The 23,072-nt window shown below is 43.1% G+C and overlaps 1 protein-coding gene across 1 annotated transcript; it reads right to left on the bottom strand.

The window, feature by feature from the left end:
• GRSF1 (G-rich RNA sequence binding factor 1) lies at positions 1–20,514 on the bottom strand. Its single transcript, XM_010384050.2, has 10 exons — positions 20,049–20,514; positions 16,851–17,007; positions 13,725–13,880; positions 12,896–13,039; positions 12,134–12,269; positions 9,031–9,215; positions 6,943–7,064; positions 5,732–5,867; positions 4,737–4,811; positions 1–1,327 (listed from the first exon to the last, which is right to left on the bottom strand). The coding sequence occupies exons 1-9, from the start codon at positions 20,400–20,402 to the stop codon at positions 4,762–4,764; spliced, it is 1,440 nt and encodes a 479-aa protein (XP_010382352.1). The 5' UTR covers positions 20,403–20,514; the 3' UTR covers positions 1–1,327; positions 4,737–4,761.
• Between the last annotated feature and the right edge of the window lie 2,558 nt (positions 20,515–23,072).

The raw sequence follows: 23,072 nt of genomic DNA, 5'->3' as shown, positions 1-23,072 counted from the left end.
TTCAGCCTGAAACAAGTCTTCATTTATTGACTACTTACAGTACAGTGATTTTGCATCTTAGCTGGTAATCAAAGACGGTTATGTATTAAGAGAAGACATAGTCTCTCTTCCACATATCATGTCAGAAATCTGGGCAAATTTAATTTTAAGAACTAGAATTGCATCTCCTGGTGGCAGTCGTCACCCTGAGAACAGGAACAAGGCAAAGAAAGTGTACAGGATTTTGATTCTCCTACACAGGTGCACATAGTTTATTAACGACTATATTTTGAAGCCAGCCATTTTGTCCAATATTTAAATTACAAGCTGTTTAATATTGAAGCAGAATGTACCGCCACATTGTGACAGAAGTACAGCTTTATCCATAAACCCTTCACACAATTATACATTAAATGCTATTATTTAAGCAAGGCACCCCTACTTGTCCTAAAATATGGGATGTACTACTCCATTAAAAAAGCAAATGAGGAGACTGATTTTTTTCCTATCTAAAGCTGGTTTAAATTCAAGTGAAGCCATTATTTTCTTACCAGTCAGGACTGTTCTGACATGTCACTTCACAGTTTTGAGACTAACAAACACCCTTAGGTTTACCCCAAACCAAAAGACGCCAAGGAGGGACAGTTCAGACAACTTTTAAGACTAGAATGCCCCCTAAGTAGATAGGCACCAACGTTAAACGTCTTTAGCACAAGGCTTAGAAAGGCAAAACATTTCTAAAGACATAAAACCGCCAAATTGTCATTTACACTCACTAAGCTGTGGTATTTATTTTTTGTTTCGATTTTTTAAAATTCCTATCTCTAAGTAATCAAATACAGCAAAATTTAAAACCATTCTGCCAAACCATACCAGTTCAAAGGTCTGAAACCTTTCTTTGCTTTGGTGAATGTTTGGTTAAAATAAATCACTGTTTTACTCCATGAGAAGTTTTACATCAGAGCACTCAATTCACAGGCAAAAAAAAAAAAAAAAAAAAAAAGTTACTTTTTAAATGAAAGCGTTTAAAGAACACTGCTGAATATGTAGTCTTTACAATGGGTAACATATCATCTATGAAAACAAACCATTTAATCATATAAAACAAAGACCATATTTTTAAATCAGATCCTGGATGGTTTAAACAAAAATTTTAATTTGTGGTTTATTTCATAATCCCAAACTGGATCTTTCATTTCTTCTTCTAAGCAGTCCACTATGAAACTTTTCTTAGAAGCAATTAACCCAAAACACCAAAATCATTTCCCTATCAGTTGCTGCTAATAAACTGGAACTGTATATCCCATGTCCAAGAAAGATGTGCAAATGAAATGCTTCTTGCTTCACCCTAAAAATAAAACAAAAAATGTCGCACATTTACTCAAGATGAAAAAGGATAGCACACATTCCCATACCATTTAAAACCGCAAATTCAAATTTTTCTCCTTTCTAATTTAGTGCAAGTTATCTGATAAACCAAGTTAAAGTGAGGAAAACTAGTTAGGCATTAGTGTTTACAGGCCGGTATAAAAAACACAGTTTAAGAATATATTTTAAATAGATTTTAGCTACTATAGGTATTTAACATCACAGAATTGTGGGACTTCATATCCAAAAAAAGCAATAGAAGAGGCCAGGCGCAGTGGCTCATGCCTGTAATCCCAGCACTTTGAGGCCGAGGCGGAAACATCACGAGGTCTGGAGATCGAGACCATCCAGGCCAACACGATGAAACCCTGTCTCTACTAAAATACAAAAAATTGGCGGGGCACGGTGGCTCAAACCTGTAATCCCAGAATTCTGGGAGGTTGAGGTGGGCAGATCAGCTGAGGTCAGGAGTTCGAGACCAACCTGGACAACATGAAGAAACCCTGTCTCTACTAAAAATAAAAAATTAGCCGGGTGTGGTGGTGCATGCCTGTAATCCCAGCTACTCCAGAGGCTGAGGCAAGAGAATCACTTGAACCCAGGAGGCAGAGGTTGCAGTGAGCCGAGATCCTGCCATTGCACTCCAGCCTGGGCAACAAGAGAGAACTTCCATCTCAAAAATAAATAAATTAAATAAAATAAAATAAAATACAAAAACTTAGCCGGGCATGGTGGTACACGCCTGTAGTTCCAGCTACTCGGTAGGCTGAGGCAGGAGAATCACCTGAACCCAGGAGGCAGAAGTCACAGTGAGCAGAGATCACAGCCTGGGTGACACAGTAAGACTCCATCTCAAAAAACAAAAACAAAACAAAACAAAACAAACAATAGAATAGGATATAGTAATAGAATGAATGCCCGTGTTTTTTTGTTCTTTTTTTTTGAGACAGAGTTTCATTCTGTCATTCAGGCTGGCTGGAATGCAGTGGCACGATCTCAGTCACTGCAACCTCCGCCTCCTAGATGCAAGTGATTCTCCTGCCTCAGCATTCCCAGTAGCTGGAACTACAGGTGTGCACCACCACATCCAGCTAATTTTTGTATTTTTAGTAGAGACAGGGTTTCACCATTTTGGCCAGGCTGGTCTCGAACTCCTGACCTCAGGTGTTCTGCCTGCCTTAGCTTCCTGAAGTAATGGGATTACAGGATTAAGCCACCACACCCGGCCCCATGTATTTTCAAGAAATCATTACAGGTAAGTGTCTCAAAAGAATGAGCCATTACATGTAGAAAAGTGACTGCAATACATCAGTAATACTTAAAATACTTTATGAGAAAAAAAAAAAGACATCATATATTTAATCGAGGGAAGGAACATCAAGAAGTATTAAGCAAATCTCATGGGTAAGTTAGCACTATAAAATTATGTTCCTCCTACGGCACAAAAAAAAAAATGCCATTTTAGGAAAAGGAAACACTGACACATTAACTGTGTTTATGGATGATAACACTCTGGTTTCACATATATCCTTTTAAAAATACCTTAAACCAGAAAATGGCCGGGCGTGGTGACTCACGCCTGTAATCCTAGCACTTTGGGAGGCTGAGGCTATCACTTGATGTCAGGAGTTTGAGACCAGACTGGTGAAACCCCATCCCTACTAAAAATATGAAAATTAGCTGGATGTGGTGGAGAGTGCCTGTAATCCTACCTACGTGGGAGGATGAGGCAGGAGAATCACTTGAACACGGGAGGCGGGGGTTGCAGTGAGCTGAGATTGCACCACTGCACTCCACCCTGGGCAAAAACAGTGAGACTTCATATCAAAAAAAAATAAAATAAAAAATCTGAGAAAATGGAAAAGGTGTAAGTTTAAGTGGGAAAATAAAAAGCTAATGCAAGTCATATATCCAGTCTACTATAATTTATAGCTACCAAAGGCAGCTATTTTTTGGCACATAGCATGATGGATGTTGGAAATTATGCATAAAAATTCTACATGGAGACAATGCTCAAAGCTATTATACAAATCATAAGGAATTATGGCTGGGCGCAGTGGCTCACCCCTGTAATCCCAGCACTTTGGGAAGCCAAGGCAGGTGAATCACTTGAACCTAGGAAGCGGAGTTTGCAGTGAGCCAAGATTATGCCACTGCAATCCAGCCTGCTCAACAAAGCAAGACTCTGTCTCAAAAATAATAAAAAAATAGGCCGAAGTGGCTCATGCCTGTAATCCCAGTACTTTGGGAGGCCAAGGCAGGTGGATCACCTGAGGTCGGGAGTTCAAGACCAGCCATAACCAACACGGAGAAACCCCATCTCTACTAAAAATACAAAGATTAGCTGGGCGTGGTGGCGCATGCCTGTAATCCCAGCTACTCGGGAGGCTGAGGCAGAATAATCTCTTGAACTCGGGAGGCAGAGGTCACGGTGAGCGGAGATCGTGTCATTGCACTCCAGCCTGGGCAATGAGAGTGAAACTCTGTCTCACAAAAAAAATCAATAAATAAAATTTAAAAAAAAAAAGAAAGAAAGAAAGAAAAAAAAAATCATAATTAATTTATTTCCCAGGAGAATTTTTTTTTTTTGCCCCCACATCTGAGAAGCCAGAGTGAGAATTTTCATTCCTTATATTGACACTTCAATTATCATTAGTTTGATCTTTATTAAAAAGGAATGGTGCCAGGTGGGCTGGCTCACTCTTGTAATTCTAACACTTTGGGAGGCAAAGGCAGCAGGATCACTTAAGGCCAGAAGTTCAAGGCCATCCTGGGCAACATAGTGAGACCCCCACCTCCACAAAAAATTAAAAAATTAGCTAGGCAAGGTGGTACACACCTGTAGTCCCCACTACTCAAGAGGCTGAAGTGAGAGAATCACCTGAGCCCAGAAGGTTGAAGCTGCAGTGAGCTATGATCACACCACTGCTAGCCTGGGCAACAAACTGAGACCTGGTCCCTAAAAAAAATTTCAAAAATAAAAAGAGAATGGTTTCCACCATATTATAAATTAGTGAGTGGATGATTATTAGTTTATCAATACAAAATAATTTCCACGGTTGTACCTCTTTTTTTTTTTTTTTTTTCCTTTGAGTCTCATTCTATTGCCCAGGCTGGAGTGCAGTGGCGCAACCTCAGCTCACTGCAACCTCTGCCTCCTAGGTTCAAGTCATTCTCCCACTTCAGCCTCCTGAGTAGCTGGGATTATAGGCACCAGCCTTCATGCCCGGTTAATTTTTGTGTTTTTAGTAGACAGGGTTTCACCATGTTGGCCAGGCTGGCTCTAACTCCTGACCTCAGGTGATCCACCCACCCTGGCCTCCCAAAGTGCTGCGATTACAGGTGTTGAGCCACCGCGCCCAGCCCACAGTTTTACCTCTTAAATTTACCTTATTATCTGGAGCCCCTGAAGTCTTATTTTCCTTTTGGACATGAATTCAGGAACAGTTCAATATACCTATGATCTGAGGATAATGAGAAAGATTAGTTTTAAAAAGTTGAAAAGACAGAAAAATTTTACAGTCATTTTTCTCACAGTTCAGACAACAACTCAAACTCTTTGCCCTTACCCTTCCCTAATTAAAAACAAAATCTAGGCCAGCGCAGTGGCTCACGCCTGTAATCCCAGCACTTTGGGAGGCTAAGGGGGAGGATCACCTAAGGAGTTCGAGCCAGCCTGCCAATATAGTGAAACCCCCTCTCTACTAAAAATACAAAAATTAGCCAGTTTGGTGGCAGGTGCCTATAGTCCCAGCTACTCGGGAGGCTGTGGCAGGAGAATCACTTGAACCCAGGAGGCAGAGGTTGCAGTGAGCCCAGATCACACCACTGCACTACAGACTGGGTGACAGACAAGACGCCGTCTCAAACAACAACAAACAAACAAAATGTAAAATGGACAAACAGGCTGGGTGCGGTGGCTCATGCCTGTAATCCCAGCACTTTGGGAGGTCGAGGCACGAGGATCATTTGAACCCAGGGGTTCAAGACCAGCCTGGCCAACATGGCGAAACCTGTCTCTACTAAAAATACAAAAATGAGTCAGGCATGGTGCTGGGCACCTGTAATCCCAGCTACTCAGATGGCTGAGGCAGGAGAATAGCTTGAACCCAGGAGGCGGAGACTGCGGTGAGCCGAGATGGCACCACTGCATTCCAGCGTGAGTGACAAAAAAACAAAAAGAAAGAAAGAAATTTGCAGGATAATTAGCAGACAAATAAATGGTTTTTAAATTATAGTGTTTTTATCTGTTACATTTAATTTACTAGTACTAAAAGAATACAAATTTCCCAAGGAAAAATTCTACAATCCCAAAACAGAAAGAGACATTTATAAGCAAAGACAAGCATCAAAAATGACAACAAAAGCCAAAGGCAGGACTTACGAACGTGGGACCGATCCTTGAGCATTGCTGCAACAGCATCCTCATGGGTCTCAAAGTGCACATCAGCTTCTCCAGTGGCCTTCCCGCTGGAGCTGTATTCCATGGTGATTCTAACAGGCTTGAGTGGAGCAAAAAACTAAATGACAAACAAAGGCAGTCAAGAGGAACATGATGGATGTAAGTAAACCCGCCTAGAAGTCTGGTGGCTCTTCATCTTTCTTTCAGACTTTGATTCACACACTTGATACATTTGTTTCTAGGAAATTCCTTTTTTAAGCAGTAATATATTTATACATCTAGTATGTCTTCTGGCTTTTCTACTTTTTCTCAGAACTCAAAGTGACATTTAAAGTGTCTGCTCTCAGCCGGGCGCGGTGGCTCAAGCCTGTAATCCCAGCACTTTGGGAGGCCGAGACGGGCGGATCACGAGGTCAGGAGATCGAGACCATCCTGGCTAATACGGTGAAACCCCGTCTCTACTAAAAAATACAAAAAACTAGCCGGGCGACGAGGTGGGCGCCTGTAGTCCCAGCTACTCGGGAGGCTGAGACAGGAGAATGGCGTGAACCCGGGAGGCGGAGCTTGCAGTGAGCTGAGATCCGGCCACTGCACTCCAGCCTGGGCGGCAGAGCAAGACTCCGTCTCAAAAAATAAAATAAAAAAAAATAAATAAATAAAAAAAAATAAAGTGTCTGCTCTCAGCGAGCACAGTGGCTCACACCTGTAACCTCAACACTTTGGGAAGCCAAGGCGAGTGGATCACTTGAGGTCAGGAGATCAAGACCAGCCTGGCCAACATGGTGAAACCCCATCTCTACTGAAAATACAAAAATTGACCAGGCATGGTGGCACATGCCTGTAATCCCAGCTACTCGGGAAACTGAGGCGGGACAAATGCTTGAACCCGGGAGGCAGAGGTTGCAGTCAGCCAAGTTCAAGCCACTGCACTCCAGCCTGGGAGACACGGTAAGACTCTGTCACCAAAAAAAAAAAAAAAAAAAAGAGAGAGAGAAAAAAAAGTAATACCAAGCCACACTTCTCAGCTATAGAAAAAGAAGCAAGCCTTGCAACCAGGAAGATGCCATCTTACTATCCAAAGACAACTCAGAAACATTATATATTCTCTTCTCTACCATCCCCAAATTAATACAAGTTCAATTTTAGAACTTCTGTTCAAATCTATTGAGACTGGGTATCTTACTGCCACACACGTTTATAATGTCCTGGGCATTGGCTTGGAAAGGTAATCCTCTCATGTGGACAAAATGCAGAGAAGACGTAGTTCCAAAATCAGCAGCCTCTGCAAGCTTTTCTGGCACCTCCTTAGGCAATTCTGAGAGGTGGAACAGAAAGCACTGTTAAAACATAAGAGCTTCAAGGGTTATTAACAGATTCTAATTAGGTATGACTTCTATGTCCAAATCCTCAATTCCTCTTAAGACCTTTAAAAGCCAAAATGATCTGAGATTTCTGCCACTTAACAAATATCACCTGAACACCCATAAGCACTGAATGCCTCAGACCATTACCAGTTTAAGAACTTACCCCTTTCTGTAACAACAGAGAGCAGATAAAATGATTATGAATTAAACCCTAAAAGAGACTTTCTAGATTATAGGTACAAAAAAAAAAAGGAACAAAGGCTGGGCATGGTAGCTCACACTTGTAATCCCAACACTGTGAAAGGCTGAAGCAGGAGAATCACTTCAGCCCAGGAGTTCGAGACCAGCCTGGCCAACAACATAGTGAGACACTGTCTCTACAAAAAATAAAAAGAGGCCGGGTGCAGTGGCTCATGCCTGTATTCCCAGCACTTTGGGAGGCTGAGGCGGGTGGATTACGAAGTCAGGAGATCGAGACCATCCTGGCTAACACGGTGAAACCCCGTCTCTACTAAAAATGCCAAAAATTAGCCGGGCGTGGTGGCGGGTGCCTGTAGTCCCAGCTACTCAGGAGGCTGAGGCAGGAGAATGGCATGAACCTGGGAGGCAGAGCTTGTAGTGAGCCAAGATGGTGCCACTGCACTCCAGCTTGGGCAACAGACCGACACTCCATCTCAAAAATAATTAATTAATTAATTAATTTAAAAAAGAAAAAGAAAAATAAGTTAGCTGGGCATGGTGATGCATGTCTATAGTTCCAGCTACTCAGGAGGCTGGGGTGGAAGAACTGCCTGAGCCCAGGAGTTCAAGGTTGCAGTGAGCCATGATTGTGCCACTGCACTCCAGAATGGGCCACAGAACAAGACCTTGTCTCAAAAAACAATATACATATACACACACACACATATATATAGTGACAAGATAATCCCAGGGTACCAGTTTAAAAAGTATTTATCAAATTTAAAAGATTCCAAATGTTGCTCTGAGTTAGGAATCAAAGAAATAATTAAATCCAGAGGCAAACAAAAATCCTTACTTCTGGTGGGCACAGTGGCTCATGCCTGTAATCCCAGCACTTTGGGAGGCAGAGGCGGGCAGATCCTCTGAGGTCAGTAGTTCGACACCAGCCTGGCCAACATAGGGAAACTGTCTCTACTAAAAATATAAAAACTAGCCAGCCACAGTGGCAGGCACCTGTACTCCCAGCTACTTGGGAGGCTGAGGTAGGAGAATGGCGTGAACCCAGGAGGCGGTGCTTGCAGTGAGCTGAGATTGTGCTACTGCACTCCAGCCTGGGCAACAGAGCAAGACTCTGTCTCAAAAAAAAAAAAAAAAAAAAAAAAAAATCCTTACTTCAGTCAATATTCCTGCTCATTACCCAAATCTTCCCCATCTTAATTTAAATATTAATATTTTACTTCCTTTTATCACATTTTTACTACCCAGCTTTTGATATAGTTAATAAAAATGATTAAATGAAAAACCTAGCAAAATAATTAAGTTTTTCTGCATATACTCAGAGTATGTACTATACTCAAAGACCTATTAAATCTTTAGGCCTGGTGTGTTGGCTCACAGCTGTAATCCCAGCACTTTAGGAGGCTGAAGCAGGTGGATCACTCGAGGTCAAGAGTTCCAGACCAGCCTGGCCAACATGGCGAAACCCTGTCTCTACTAAACTTATAAAAATTAGCTGGGCATGGTGGCATGCACCTGTAGTCCCAGCTACTCAGGAGGCTAAGGCAGGAGAATCACTTGAACCCGGGAGGTAGAGGTTGCAGTCAGCCGGGATCACACCACTGCACTCCAGCCTGGCAACAGAGCGAGACTTTGTCTCAAAACAAAAAAAAATTTTTTTGCAAAATCCAAAACATTCAAGATAGACCCAATGAGTCTCAAGAAGAGACAGGACCTTACCTATTTCCTTCTCACTTTCAAAAGCTGTCATGGGTCGAATATCCTCATTTACTTCGTGTTCTTCAAAGACCATTTCTGGCTCAGTTATATACTTAGCAGTAGGAGAAGATGCAATTTTCTTTCCCTTATGAGAACCAACATGTGTTCGAACTTCATTTCTTCTGCTTGGAAATATCTCGATGTATCTATGTCAAAGCAAAAGTGAACAGGCACAAATGGTGCAAAGTAACTTTATACTGAACTCACTTAAAATAAACATGTATACATTTTATTTCCAACAGCTTATGAAACACAGGTGTCCACACAGGTGTCCAAAGATAACAGGTAGGGAAATGGATGCAGATAGTAGCCCATGAAAACATACAACAGAGTAGGTCACTGATTTAAGTTTTTGCACCAAGGTAACACTTTTTCTTCATACACATTTTTTTTTTTCTTCATACACATTTTAACAATATTTTCTACTCTGTTTTGCTTCATGAGAACTATGCTTACATTAACTGTGTATACAGAAAAAATTAATCTCATACGGGTTTTTTAAACAGCTGGTTAACAATCTCTTGAAGCCTTGAAATTCAATTCTGTGCCAATTAATCACATCTGTATAAGATATTAAAAGTCACAGTAAAAGAAGAGTTAACTTCCCCAGAACTTCACTAAAAGGCTAATGAGAATTCAAGAACTAAGTATCAATTATGACTTGCTATCACCGTGGAGGGGACTATCTATTAAACCCAAGCTTCTGGAACAATTTTTTTTTTTTTTTTTGAAACTTGGGTTTCTTGCTGTCACCCAAGATGGAGTGCAGTGGTGTGAACACGGCTCACTGCAGCCTCAACCTCCTAGACTCAAGTGATCTTCCTGCCTCAGCCTCCCAAGTAGCTGGGGACTACTGCCACCTGCCACCACACACTGCTAAATTTTGTATTTTTTATTTTGTAGACATGGGTTCCTGCCATGTTGCCCAGGTTGCTCTTGAACTCCTGGGCTTAAGTGATTCTACCCACTTCAGCCTCCCAAAGTGCTAGGATTACAGGCATTGGCCACCACGCTCAGCACAGTTTTCTTTTTCTTAACATGGCTTTCTAAACTAAGAGCTATAAAAACAGCTTGTGTTTACAAATCTATAAAGATTAGATATGCACTACTTCTTTAAAAAAAATCTTTGAGCCTGGACAACAAAGTGAGACACTATCTCAACAAAACTTTTTTTTTTTTTTTAATTAGCCAGGAGACCAGGTGCAGTGGCTCACACCTGTAATCCCAGTACTTTGGGAGGCTGAGGCAGGTGGATCACTTGAGCTCAGGAGTTTGAGACCAGCTTGGGCAAGATGCAAAACCCCGTCTCTACAAAAATCAAAAATTAGCTGGGTGTGGTGGCATGCACCTGTAGTCCCAGCTACTTGGGAGGCTGAAGTGGGAGGACTGCTTGAGCCCAGGAGGCCACAGTTGCAGAGAGCTGTATCACTCAACTGCACTCCAGTGAGGTTAACAGAGTAAGATTCTGTCTAAAATTAGCCAGGCATGGTGATGCATGCCTGTGGTACCACCTACAAGGAAAGCTGAGGTGGGAGGACTGCTTGAGCCCAGGAGGTCAAGGCTGAAATGAGCAGTGTTTGTGCCACTGCACTCCAGCCTGGGTGACAGAGCAAGATCCTGTCTCAAGAAACTAAAAAACCTTTGAACCACTTCTATCAGTAGATCCTGAAACACTGACTTTGGAATGGCTATTTTGTTTACTTCAAAGGAGCTGATTTAAAAGGCCAGAAAACAGCAAAAAAGGTAACCCAACAGTGATTTAACATTTGACATTTTAAACTATACCTCCAAAACTAAAGTTAAAACACAAACGAACCCACTTATCATCATGTGCATCATGATATGATGTCAACATGAGACACTGTACAAGACAACTGATCTAATTTCTTCAAAAGTCAATTGCTTTTAAAAAGACGGAGGGAATAAGTAAGAGGGATTTGCTCTAGTTCAAGAGAGTCAGTGGTCAGGTGCAGTGGCTCACGCCTATAATCCCAGCGTTTTGGGAGGCCAAAGCGGGAGATCACTAGAGCCCATGAGTTTGAGGCCAGCCAGGGCAACACAGCAAGACCCCACCTACACACACACACACACACACACACACATACACACACACACACACAGAGCGAGGTGTGGTGGCACATGCCTATAGTTCTAGCTAGTTGGGAGGGTGAGATGAGAAGATTGCTTGAGCCCAGGAATTCAAGGCTGTAGTGAGCTATCACCATGCTACTGCACTCCAGCCTGGGTAACAGAATGAGATCCTGTGTCTTAAAAGAAAAAAACACACACAGAGAGAACTATGGACATAACAATCAAATGCAGTGTGTAGACCTTATCTGGATTTTGTTTCAAAAAAGATATTTTTGTCCGGTGTGGTGGCTCACACCTGTAATCCCAACACTTTTGGAGGTGGAGGTGGGTGGATGACCTGAGTCCGGGAGTTCTAGACCAGCCTGGCCAACATGGTAAAACCTTGCCTCTACTAAAAATACAAAACTTAGCTGGGCGTGGTGGCGCATGCCTCTAGTTCCAGCTACTCGGGAGGCTGAGGCAGGAGGATCACTTGAAACTGGGAGGCAGAGAGAGGTTGCAGTGAGCCAAGATCACGCCACTGCACTCCAGCCTAGGCAGCAGAGAGAGACTCCATTGCCAAAAAAAAAAAAAGGGATATTTTTGGTATAATTGGAAAAATATTATTATGAACTGTTATTAGATAATATACTATTCATAACGGTGTTAGATATAACATAGAAATTATGTTAAAAAAATTTTTTTTACAGATGCATACTAAAAAAGACCAGATGAAATAAATATAACAGATGTTATATTTTATATATAAATGTGTTAATCTAGCTGCTCTAGGTACACTGTCTATGGGTTAGTCCTGCTCCACAAGGAGCAGTCAAAAAAAAATTGTTAATCTAAATTATGGGCATTTGATGGCTCACTACACTACTCTCTCTACTTTTCTATGTGTGGATAACTTTACAGTCATATTACAGCACATTCGTCAAAATGACTTGATGTGTGACACTTCCGCATCATTAATATCTGCTTTACTCACCGATTACCAATTTCTTCCCTGTGTTTCAACAGGGCTTGGTTGGCCATTTCTGGTTCTTCAAATTGCACATAGGCTTCCCCTGTTTTTCGTCTCCCTCTGTAGTCCATCACAAAAGTAATGTCAACTATATTCAGTCCTAGGACACCAAAAGAGTTTAGTGCTACTAGCAGGTTTTTTTAACCTCAGAATTAACACCATCATTCAAATACTAATAAAATTTTTTATTCTTCTGCCAGTCCCAAAACTGAATACATGCTTGATAGGAAAAAAATTATTATGCAGTCAAAAGTCAGTAACACCTATATACCCGTATCTCTAGAATAGGTAGGGTCCAAGAAGCCCACTCAAAACATACAATTCTCCCCATCATTTTTTTTTTTTTTTTTTTTTGCTGCTAATTATATACTAGGAAACAATAGAACTCATAGACTTCACTGCTAATGGTTCTAGGAATTAGATAATACTTTTAAATTATATAAATTGTTATATTGTCTTACACAAATAGCCACTATTATGAGAAGTTATTTCCTTCAATAGTAAAACCCTCATGAAATTATTTTGAAATCTGACTTCCCTCCTAAAATCTGCCTGATAGAAAACACATATAAAATCTATAAAGATTAGAAATTTAAGTGAAGAGCTCTCCCCTAAAGAACCTAATATAACTGCATGCTATTGCCCAGAAAGAGGCTCATCTCAGATATAGGAGATAACAAGGGAAAAAAGATATGAGCTCCTAAGCATAATATAACTGCAAAATACCTGCAAAGAAATCTACAATGTCTTTCTCATTGCAACTGTAAGGAAGTCCTCTCAAACGAACCACACCATCATTTACCACAGGTGAAGATTTGACCTGCAAGCTCTTCATTAAGGCATCCACATCTTCATTGTTTATCTCATACACTACGAAGAAAAAACACAAAAGGGATGAAAATTTACATAACAAAGGAACAAACCCATTTAAAAAAATCATTACAACTTGGTGGGTTATCCAAGAATTCAAAAACTAATTATTTTAATCCTTATGCACTTCTCTAGAGAAAATAAAAAATGACATTTATTGCATATTTACCATGCAGGCATAACTTCTTTAATTCTCACAGCTTGTAAGATACTTGTCAGCCGGCTACAGTGGCTCATGCCTGTAATCCCAGAACTTTGGGAGGCCAAGGCGGGTGGATCACCTGAGGTCAGGAGTTTCAGACTAGCCTGCCCAATACGGTAAAACCCTATCTCTAATAAAAGTACAAAAATTAGCTGGGTATCATTTGCCTGTAGTCCCAGCTACTTGGGAGGCTGAGACAGGAGAATTGCTTGAACCCAGGAGGTAGAAGGTTGCAGTGAACTGAGATCATGCCACTGCACTCCAGCCTGGGTGACAGAGCGAGACTCCATCCCAAAAAAAAAAAAGGTTAACTTGGTCAATATTCTCATAAGAAAGTTTATCTATGTTTTATTCTCACAACCTATAAAAGAATGCATTCATACAATCTAAATACTTCATTATTAAGACTCAAATAAAAACTGCCTTGAAAAGTATAAAACCTAATGCAATGAACCCAAAATGTCAAAATCTGACTTCACATACCTTCCACATACCGCTGGCCCATGTACATGCGGTGCTTCTCTAAGGCTTTCTGCACATCCTGTTCTGACTCCATTTCAATTAAGGCATCACCCCTTCGTTTCCCATCTCTATTTAGGAGGAAATGTATTCCATTCTCACCGTTGCGGATTCTGCAGTCTAAAAGTGTATGAGCAAAATCAATTGAAAACAGAAATCAAACTTTTAGCTCAATTATGTAAGTCATGAGAATGCAATTTTCCAACAAACCAGGAAACAAGTGTCATATTCCTTACACGAATCCCCATCTCTTAAGCCATCCAAACACCAGTAAGAATTTAGTCTCTAAAACCTTCCAAGTAGAAAAGATAAGCAAACCTTAGCACAGAAGCTTATGATCTCCTTCCTGACCACTAAATGGCAAATAAGGATAGGCCCAACACAATATTCATTATTTCTATTCCAATGTCTCTACAATCACTTAAGGAAATACAATATAGTTAAATTCATACGTGTCTTCCTTTAAAATCATATCCATAGGACTCTAAAATATTTCCTCTAAGAATAATTTTATTACCATAATTTAATTTTTTTTTTTTTTGTAGAAAGGGGGTCTCATTTTGTTGCCCAGGCTGGTCTTGAACTCTTGGGCTTAAGTAATCCTCCCACCTTAACCTCCCAAAGTGCTGGGATTACAGGCATCAGCCACCACGCCTAGCCTTTTTGCCTTTTTCATACTGCATACTTTTTATAATGGGAGTAAGTCCAAGAAGTAAGTGGCCAAGAAGCTTTAAAAAATGTTTGACCAGGCTCACTCTGGGCATACTGCCTAGGAGTTACTCCTGCTCCACAAAGAGCAGCTAAAAAAATTAATGAAATAGGGAGGCCAAAGTGGTGGATCATCTGAGGTCAGGGGTTTGAGACCAACCTGGCCAACAGGCGAAACCCTGTCTCTACTAAAAATACAAAAATTAGCCAGGCGTGGTGGCAGGTGCCTGTAGTCCCAGCAACTCAGGAGGCAGAGGCAGGAGAATCGCTTGAACCCAGGAGGCGGAGGTTGCAGTGAGTCGAGACTGCGTGAGACTGTACTCCAGCCTAGGTGACAGAGCAAGACTCCATCTCAAAAAAAATCATAAAAATAAATCATAGTCAGATACAGAAACTAAAAAAAATCCCACAGATACATAAACTCTCCAAACATGGTACTAAGGGAACTTTATTCCTTGATACTAAATGACCTTCTATTCTAAATGTCTGTATTAAATAGTCACTCTTAATTCCATATTTCCACTGACAGGCTTGACTTTTTGATATGTATATATTAATACCACAGAGAAAAATAATTTCAAACCATGCAATTTTGTTTTTTAACTTTTATTTAGTACATGTACAGGACTGTTACACAGGTAAACCATGTGTTACAGGAGCATGGTATATAGATCATGTAGTTACCCAGGTAGCAAGCATAGTACCCAATAACTTTTATTTTTCTTTTTGAGAAGAGTCTATCTCTGTCGCCAAGGCTGGAATGCAGTGGTGTGATCTCAGCTCACTGCAACCTCCTCCTCCTGGATTCAAGCGATTCTCCTGCCTCAGCCTCCCGGGTAGCTGGGATTACGGGAGCGTGCCACCACGCCTGGCTAATTTTTTTTGTAATTTTAGGAGAGATGGGGTTTCACCGTGTTAACCAGGATGGTCTCGATCTCCTGACCTTGTGACCCGCCTGCCTTGGCCTCCCAAAGTGCTGGGATTACAGGCGTGAGCCACTGCACCTGGCCCCGATACGTATTTTTTAATCCTCTCCCCTACCCTCAAGTTGGCCCTGGTGTCTGTTGTTCCCCTTTGTGTCCATGTGTTCTCATTGTTTAGCTCTCACTTGTAAGTGAAAACGTACAATATTTAGTTTAATGTTCCATGTTAGTTTGCTTAGGATAATGGTCTCCAGCACCACCCACATTGCTGCAAAGGATATAATCTCGTTCTTTGTTATGGTTGTATAATATTCCATCATACCAGCCGGGCGCAGTGGCTCAGGCCTGTAATCCTAGCACTTTGGGAGACGGGCAGATCATGAGGTCACGAGGTCAGGAGATCGAGATCATCCTGGCTAACACAGTGAAACCCCGCCTCTACTAAAAACACAAAAAATTAACCGGGCATGGTGGTGATCGGTACTAGGGAGGCTGAGACAGGAGAATGTCATGAACTCAGGAGGCGGAGCTTGCAGTGAGCCAAGATCGTGCCACTGCACTCCAGCCTGGGTGACAGAGCAAGACTCTGTCTCAATAAATAAATAAATTCCATTATACTATGTAGTCTTAACATTACATATTATAAATTAATATATAACATTAATAAATATATCATTACATATTTATATATAACCATATATAATATATATTTATATATAATCATATATTAATTATATAGTATTAACTAAACATAATAATTACATATAATTATATATTATATAAAATTTGTTACATATAATATTAACATATCATTTATTATTAATAATTATATAATTAATTATATAATAAATGTATAATTATTAATATATAAGTAATATATTAAGATACAGATTATATATATGCTATATATAAATTATATATATATTACAGGCCTGAGCCTGTTATATATGTAAAAGTTAATAAATTATATATTATATTACATATATTAATTGTTAATATATTCATTAATATATTTATATTAATTACACATCATATATCAATTATATATTAATATATTAGCATTAAATAATTTTTGTTGCATTCAAAGTCTTTATATATATGTAAATTGAGACAGTCTCACAGTGTTGCCCAGTATGGTATGGAATTACTGGCCTCAAGCTATCCTCCCACCTTGGCCTCCCAAAGTGCTGGGATTACAGGCCTGAGACACTGACCCTGGCCCAAAGTCTTTCAATTTGTTACATACTACAAACAGTACACATGGTATCACTTGGTATATGCAACCAACCAGAATGAGACAGTTCCCAACCATCAAAAAGGAAGTTGACAGCATAGTCTGATGTGGATTTGTAGCACTACCTTTTACTCAGACAAAATCACATACTTAAAACATACATATCTGCTTGTGAGAAACAATATAAGGAAAAAAATAAATAAATAAAACGTACATAAAACATACCTGAGAAAAAGTTAAGCACATCTTCCATAGTGCATGACCAGGGCAGTCCTTGAGCTCGAATGAGATAGACATCATCCACTTCCTCTTCTAACTTGGATGGGGTCAATTCATACTCAGGCGGTGGTGGAAGGTCTTCCAGGTAAGTAGTTTTGGACTCCTTCCAGGGAAAATGAAGAATTATAAAAATAGTTACATTTACAGGTAAAAAATGTAAAAAAAAATTCTTAGAAAATGTTTATTCTACAAACTAATATTCTAGATATTATTTCAGAGGCAAAAAGTAAACTTCACCAATCTAACCCATCATGTTTTGGCTTAAATTGTACATCCAAAAGCCGTAAGCAGGTATATCCTAAAGGTTTGGCAGGACATAAATTTCATTCAGGGTTTGTTTTAAAATTCATCGACCCCAAATTACAGCTAACAATAGTGTAGTTAAGGTAACACAAGAAAGGTCCCAACAATTTGACAAATATTTGATTGCCCCTACACACAGTGTTTGCCCTCATCTGAAATAGCTATCTAGAATACGACAAGCATACAAGATGAGATGCTGAGTGCTATAATTAAGATACAAAATACTACAGGAATTCAAATCAGAGGACTAATAGAAGAATCAGGACGTGACATGAGATGGGCCTTGAAGGAAGGACAGAATTGTTAGAAGGATATAAAAGATAGGGTATTGGCTGGGCGCGGTGGCTCAAGCCTGTAATCCCAGCACTTTGGGAGGCCGAGACGGGTGGATCACGAGGTCAGGAGATCGAGACCATCCTGGCTAACACGGTGAAACCCCGTCTCTACTAAAAAAATACAAAAAAAATTAGCCGGGCGAGATGGCGGGCGCGTGTAGTCCCAGCTACTCGGGAGGCTGAGGCAGGAGAATGGCGTAAACCCGGGAGGCAGAGCTTGCAGTGAGCCGAGATCGCGCCACTGCACTCCAGCCTGGGTGACAGAGCGAGACTCCATCTCAAAAAAAAAAAAAAAAAAAGATAGGGTATTCCAGTTTGAAGGCGAGAGAAAGAAGCAGTACGACCAAAGGACCATTTGAAAAACAGCAACTAATTCCAATTAATTCCGTTTAAATTAGGAGCCAAAGAAGGTGACCTGGCAAAAGGAAGTTGGTACCATAGAGCAGAGGGCCTTGAGTGCGGAGCTCAATGTGTGTCCTTCACTTGGTAGGCAAAGGGAATTTAATAAAAGACACTGAGGACTGGGTAAATCAACAAGACAGGACGCCTTGGGAAGATTCCTCTGTCAGCTGGTATGCCAGATCAAGTGATTAAGGGAAAGATCTTAAAGGCAACAGCAGCAGTGTGAGGCTAAAGACTTGTAAAGTCTCTTTTATCCGATTAAGTAAAACTGGAATTTAGTAAGAATCTACCAAGCACTACAACCATAACCTAAGAAGACAACTCAGGCTTTAAGACTTGCACTCTACTGGGCTAGGTGCGGTGGCTCACGCCTGTAATCCCAGCACTTTCGGAGGCCAAGGTGGACGAATCACGAGGTCAGGAGTTCAAGACCAGCCTGGCCAACATGGTGAAACCCCATCTCTACTAAAAATACAAAAAATTAGCCGGGTGTAGTGGCGTGTGCCTGTAATCCCAGCTACTCAGGAGGCTGAGGCAGGAGAATCGCTTGAACCCGGGAGGTGGAGGTTTCAGTGAGCTGAGATTTCGGCATTTCACTCTACTGGACTAAGGACAGAGGTATCTTTGTACTATCTATCATTTGTTTTTTGAGACGGAGTTACGCTCTTGTCACCCATACTAGAGTGCAACGGCGCAATCAGCCTCCCGAGTAGCTGGGATTACATGCGCCTGCCACCATGCCCGGCTTTTTTGCGTTTTTTAGTAGAGATGGAGTTTCACCATGTTGGTCAGGCTGGTACCGAACTCCTGAGCTCAGGTGATCCACTCGCCGCAGCCTCCCAAAGTGCCGCGCCCGGCCCTATGTATAATTTTCATGAAGGCTTAATGTTTAGTTTTAAGGAGTAAATGTAAGTAGTGTCTAACACATAGATGCTCTACAGATATCACTGCCGTCAATTTCACAGAAACAAAAAAAGAGAAGCCAGCTCACAAAGGTTTATTAGAGATTGTTTTGTTGTGGTTTTTGTAGACAACTTTCCCTATTTTTCCAGAAGTCCATAAGCATCACAAGCTTTTACAGAAAAAGGCATCGGAAAGTATTGGGCCAGGATTCTAATCAATTATCTCAGCCACTGGCAGACAGCAGCCATGCTGATGAGCCTCCCAGTCTCCCTAAGTTAAAGGAGAAGCACAAATTGAATTCAGATAAATATGACCCAAAGAATCAGGGGTTGGGTAGTTAAAAACTGTGCAGACACTTCCCGGATGCCACATAACAATAAGAGAAACGTTCATCTACAAAGCACAAAATATTGGCAGTCTGAGTTAAGTACACACCGACTTTTCTAAAAAATAAAGAAAAAATGGAAAGGAGAACACTGTAAATTCATTCCTGGGACCCCAAATTGTGTCCTCAACCCTCAACGCTCCCTCCCCTTCACCTCCTTCCACCAACAGCTAAATCCCCAAACTGCTTTCCCAGACGAGGCGACACACAGTCCTAAAAGACCTTCTGTATGAGTGGAGTTGCAGAGGTGACCTTCAGTAAACCGGGACAGCTCGTCTTTCCCTGGGGACAGGACAGGGAAGGGCGCGATGGGGACAGGTTCCTTCCCCACAAGCCAGCCCACGCAACTGTGTGCGCGCACCTTCCCAGCCGCGGCCCACCGAGAGGCGCCGAGGGCCGCCCAGGCCTAGCGCTCAGGCTGCACGGAAACCCCCAACCCTCGGCGGGCTCTGGCCTCGCAACTTCACAACCTGCGGGCGGAAAGCAAGAGGGATGCAAGGTGGGCGCGTCAGCAGCCTCACGAAACCTACCATGGGCCCGGCGGGGAACAAGGCCTCAACATTCACCCCAGCCACACTTAAACTGCCCAACAGACCCAGAATCGAGGGGAGAACAAATCAAGGAGAAAACCCGACGCCTAGGAGAGGTTCCCTTGTTCCGGGGCCCAACAGGAGCACAGGGTGGACGGGGGAGGGTGTGCGGCGCGTGTCGAAGATCCCCCGGGCGCGCCCGCGAGGCGCACAAGGAGGGGCGCGGGGGCGCGTGCGCGCAGCCCGGGAGGGGTCTAGCGCCAGGTGCCCCGAGGCACCCACGTACCTGGCTGTAGCTACGCGTCGGGCCCGCGGCCGCCGCCAGCGACTGCGGCAGCAGAGGGGCACGGAGGGCAGGGTAGGCCGCGGCGGCCGCCGCCGCGGCAGAGGTGGCCACAGGGGGAGGCCCCGCCAGCCTCCCGGGAGGCACAGGCCCGGTCTGGAGGCCACGCGTCTGGGAGGCAGCGGCCGCGGCGGCCCCGAGCAGCAGCAGCAGGCGGCGGCGGCCTGAGACGCCCGATGGGATAGAGCCAGCGGCAGAGTAGAAGGGCAGGCAGGCGGCGCCGGTGCGCCGGCAGCTGCTGCAGTTACAGCCGCAGCCCCGGAGCAGCGCCCCGAGTACCCAGCGCGTGCCGGCCATGGACTCCGGAGGCAGCGCGGGGCCTGTAGGCAGCTGCGGCTGCAGCGCGAGTGGAGCGGAAGTGGAATCCAGGGCCGGTTGGGGGTGGGGGGTGCCGGGCACATGCGCCGCGGGCACTGGGGGCAGCGGTGAGTCGGAAAGAGGCGGAGGAGAGCGCGACGCTCCGCCCAGTCTCCGCCCTTAGGGCGGGGCTGCCCATGGCTTGGGAGGGGCCCCGGGAAGCGGGTGCAGTCGATCTGCTCTTTTTTCAGGCAGGGGAAAGTGAGGCCCAAAGAAAGTGAGGCTTGGGGCCGGGCGCAGTGGCTCATTCCTGTAATCCTAGCACTTTGGGAGGTCGAGGTGGGCGGATTTCCTGAGCTCAGGAGTTTGAGACCAACCTAGGCATCACGGTGAAACACCGTCTCTTCTAAAATACAAAAAGTTAGGCCGGGTGTGGTGGCTCACACCTGTAATCCCAGCACTTTAGGAGGCCGACGGGGGGTGGGGGGGTGGGGGCCGGATCACCTGAGGTCAGGAGTTCAAGACCAGCCTGGCCAACATGGTGAAACTGTGTCTCTACTAAAAATACAAAAATTACCCGGGTGTGGTGACAGGCTCCTGTAATCCCAGCTACCCAGGAGGCTGAGGCAGGAGAAATGCTTGAACCCAGGAGGCAGAGATTGCAGTGCGCCAAGATCGTGCTACTGCTCTCCAGCCTGGGCGACACAGTGAGACGCCATCTCAAAAAAAAAGAAAAGAGGGCCATCCTGCTCTGGGTAGAGCCGAGACCTATAGCACAGGTCTGTGCCACCCCAAGATGTGCCACCGAAACCCGTGGTGTGAGCGGCTAAAGAACCCTTTCTGAAAGGAATTGTGATACTCTGGTTATAAAAAAATCGTTGGGATAATATCAGAGATTTGGTACGCCCCAAATTTGAGATATGTGAGGAAGGAGAACATTCTTCGTTGTTTTAAAATGAAATACAGGCACGGTGTGGTGGCTCATGCCTATAATCCCAGCACTTTGGGAGGCTAAAGTGAGTGGATCACTGGATCTCAAGAGTTGCAGACCAGCCTGGGCAACATAGGGAGACCCCGTCTCTACAAAAAATAAAAAAAGCAGGGCGTGATGGCCTGGGCCTGTAGTCCCAGCTACTTAGGAGGCCAATTGCTTCAACCCAGGAGGTGGAGGCTGCAGTAAGCTATGATTGCCACCGCTGAACTCCAGCTTGGGTGACAGAGTGAGACCCTGTCACTAAAAAAATAAAACATATATTTATTATGTACTGATCAAGCGCATAACAAAGGTGAACCCTCCCCTAATGAAACTGTATTCACAAGGGAACACAGAGATTTGCACACACACACACACACACAAAGACTGGTTGTGCAGCTTTCCTCCTCCTGAGGCCAGGACCTGTCAAAGACAAGCAAAAGGAAGTTGTTAGAGTAAAAAATAAGAGAAAGCTAGTATTTTTAAAAACTTCTTACTGTGGAAAATGTCAAACAGAAGAGCAGAATGAATTTCCAGAACTTCGTAAATTGTCAACACTTCAATCTTGTTTCATCTATCCCCTGCCACCATCTTCCAAACCTTATTTTCTTTGCTAGAATATTTTAAAGCAATGGGTATTACATTTAAAGTTTGACTTGTTTAACCTGTACTACTTTTAGGTAAGGAAAGTTCAGTATTTCTTAGAAAACCCTTTCCCCAACCGGAAAACAAAGAACAAGAAAAAAATTGATACACTTGGCTCTATGAACCTGCAGTATCAAAGAGAAGGGGGCTCAGTTTTCTTTTTTTGGGTTAAAATACAGTCCAACAGAGAGTATTGTCATTTTTGTACAAAAACAGGGACGAAAGAAAAGGCAACAGTGCAAATACTCCATCTTCCAGGAAGGGAGGCTGGGATGCCTCAGTGTTAAAATGACAAAAGAGAAACCCAGAGCAGGAACCATGATCCCTCAGAGGAGTCCCCAAAATGTCCAAGACAGCCTCGCTGGGAGAGGGGGTGTGGGAAGGGCAGGCCCCCAAGAGAGAGGTCCCCACATCCTCTGGCTAGAGACTAGGCCCGGGCCCCACCCATGCCAGCAGCCCTCACCTCCCTTTGGGGTGAGAGCAGGTGCTGAGGTCAGGCTGGTTTTTGTTCCCCACTACTTCTTTGTGATTTGTTCTTGGATACCTGGAAAGGGGCCAAGTGAGGCCTCAGGGGTTGAGGCCCCTCTGGAACTGTGGTTCCTAGGAATGGGCTTGGACATAGAAGCCACTGGATGTCTCTTCCCTGAACAATAATTTTGTTTATCAGTAACCCTGTAACTTCACAAGGAAAACAAAGAACAGGCTAGTCTTCCCCGCCCCAGCCAAAAAAGAGAAGAGGGTTTCTTCATCTGCAAGATTTGGGAAACCTAGAGTTATTTATTTATTTAGAGATAGGGTTTTGCTCCTTTGCCCTAGCCGGGGTGCAGTGGTGGGAATATGACTCACTGTAACATTGACCTCCCGGGTTCAAGTAATCCTCCTGCCTCAGCCTCCCAAAGTGCTTGGGATTACAGGCATGAACCACCACGCCTGGCCTATTTTTCTTTTCGTAAACCTCCCTTTCAAGAAGGAAAATGGGTTAGCCCTTCCTAACAGATCATCACTACAAATAACAGGTTGCTGATGTATTAGACTCTGCCTATATTTACTCT

Source organism: Rhinopithecus roxellana, chromosome 2, assembly GCF_007565055.1.
Source record: "Rhinopithecus roxellana isolate Shanxi Qingling chromosome 2, ASM756505v1, whole genome shotgun sequence".
NCBI lineage: Eukaryota > Metazoa > Chordata > Mammalia > Primates > Cercopithecidae > Rhinopithecus > Rhinopithecus roxellana.
Note: the sequence above shows the minus strand (reverse complement) of the source record. Positions and strands in the feature narration are given on the sequence as shown.

Excerpts from the sequence above, each read along its gene's own strand:
- GRSF1 (XM_010384050.2), bottom strand. The coding sequence starts at position 20,402 with ATGGCCGGCACGCGCTGGGTACTCGGGGCGCTGCTCCGGGGCTGCGGC. Across the intron at positions 13,881-16,850 it reads TGTGCTTAACTTTTTCTCAG|ACTGCAGAATCCGCAACGGT; the intron begins GTATGTTTTATG and ends ATACACTTTTAG. Across the intron at positions 7,065-9,030 it reads TGAAAGTGAGAAGGAAATAG|AATTGCCTAAGGAGGTGCCA; the intron begins GTAAGGTCCTGT and ends TCCACCTCTCAG.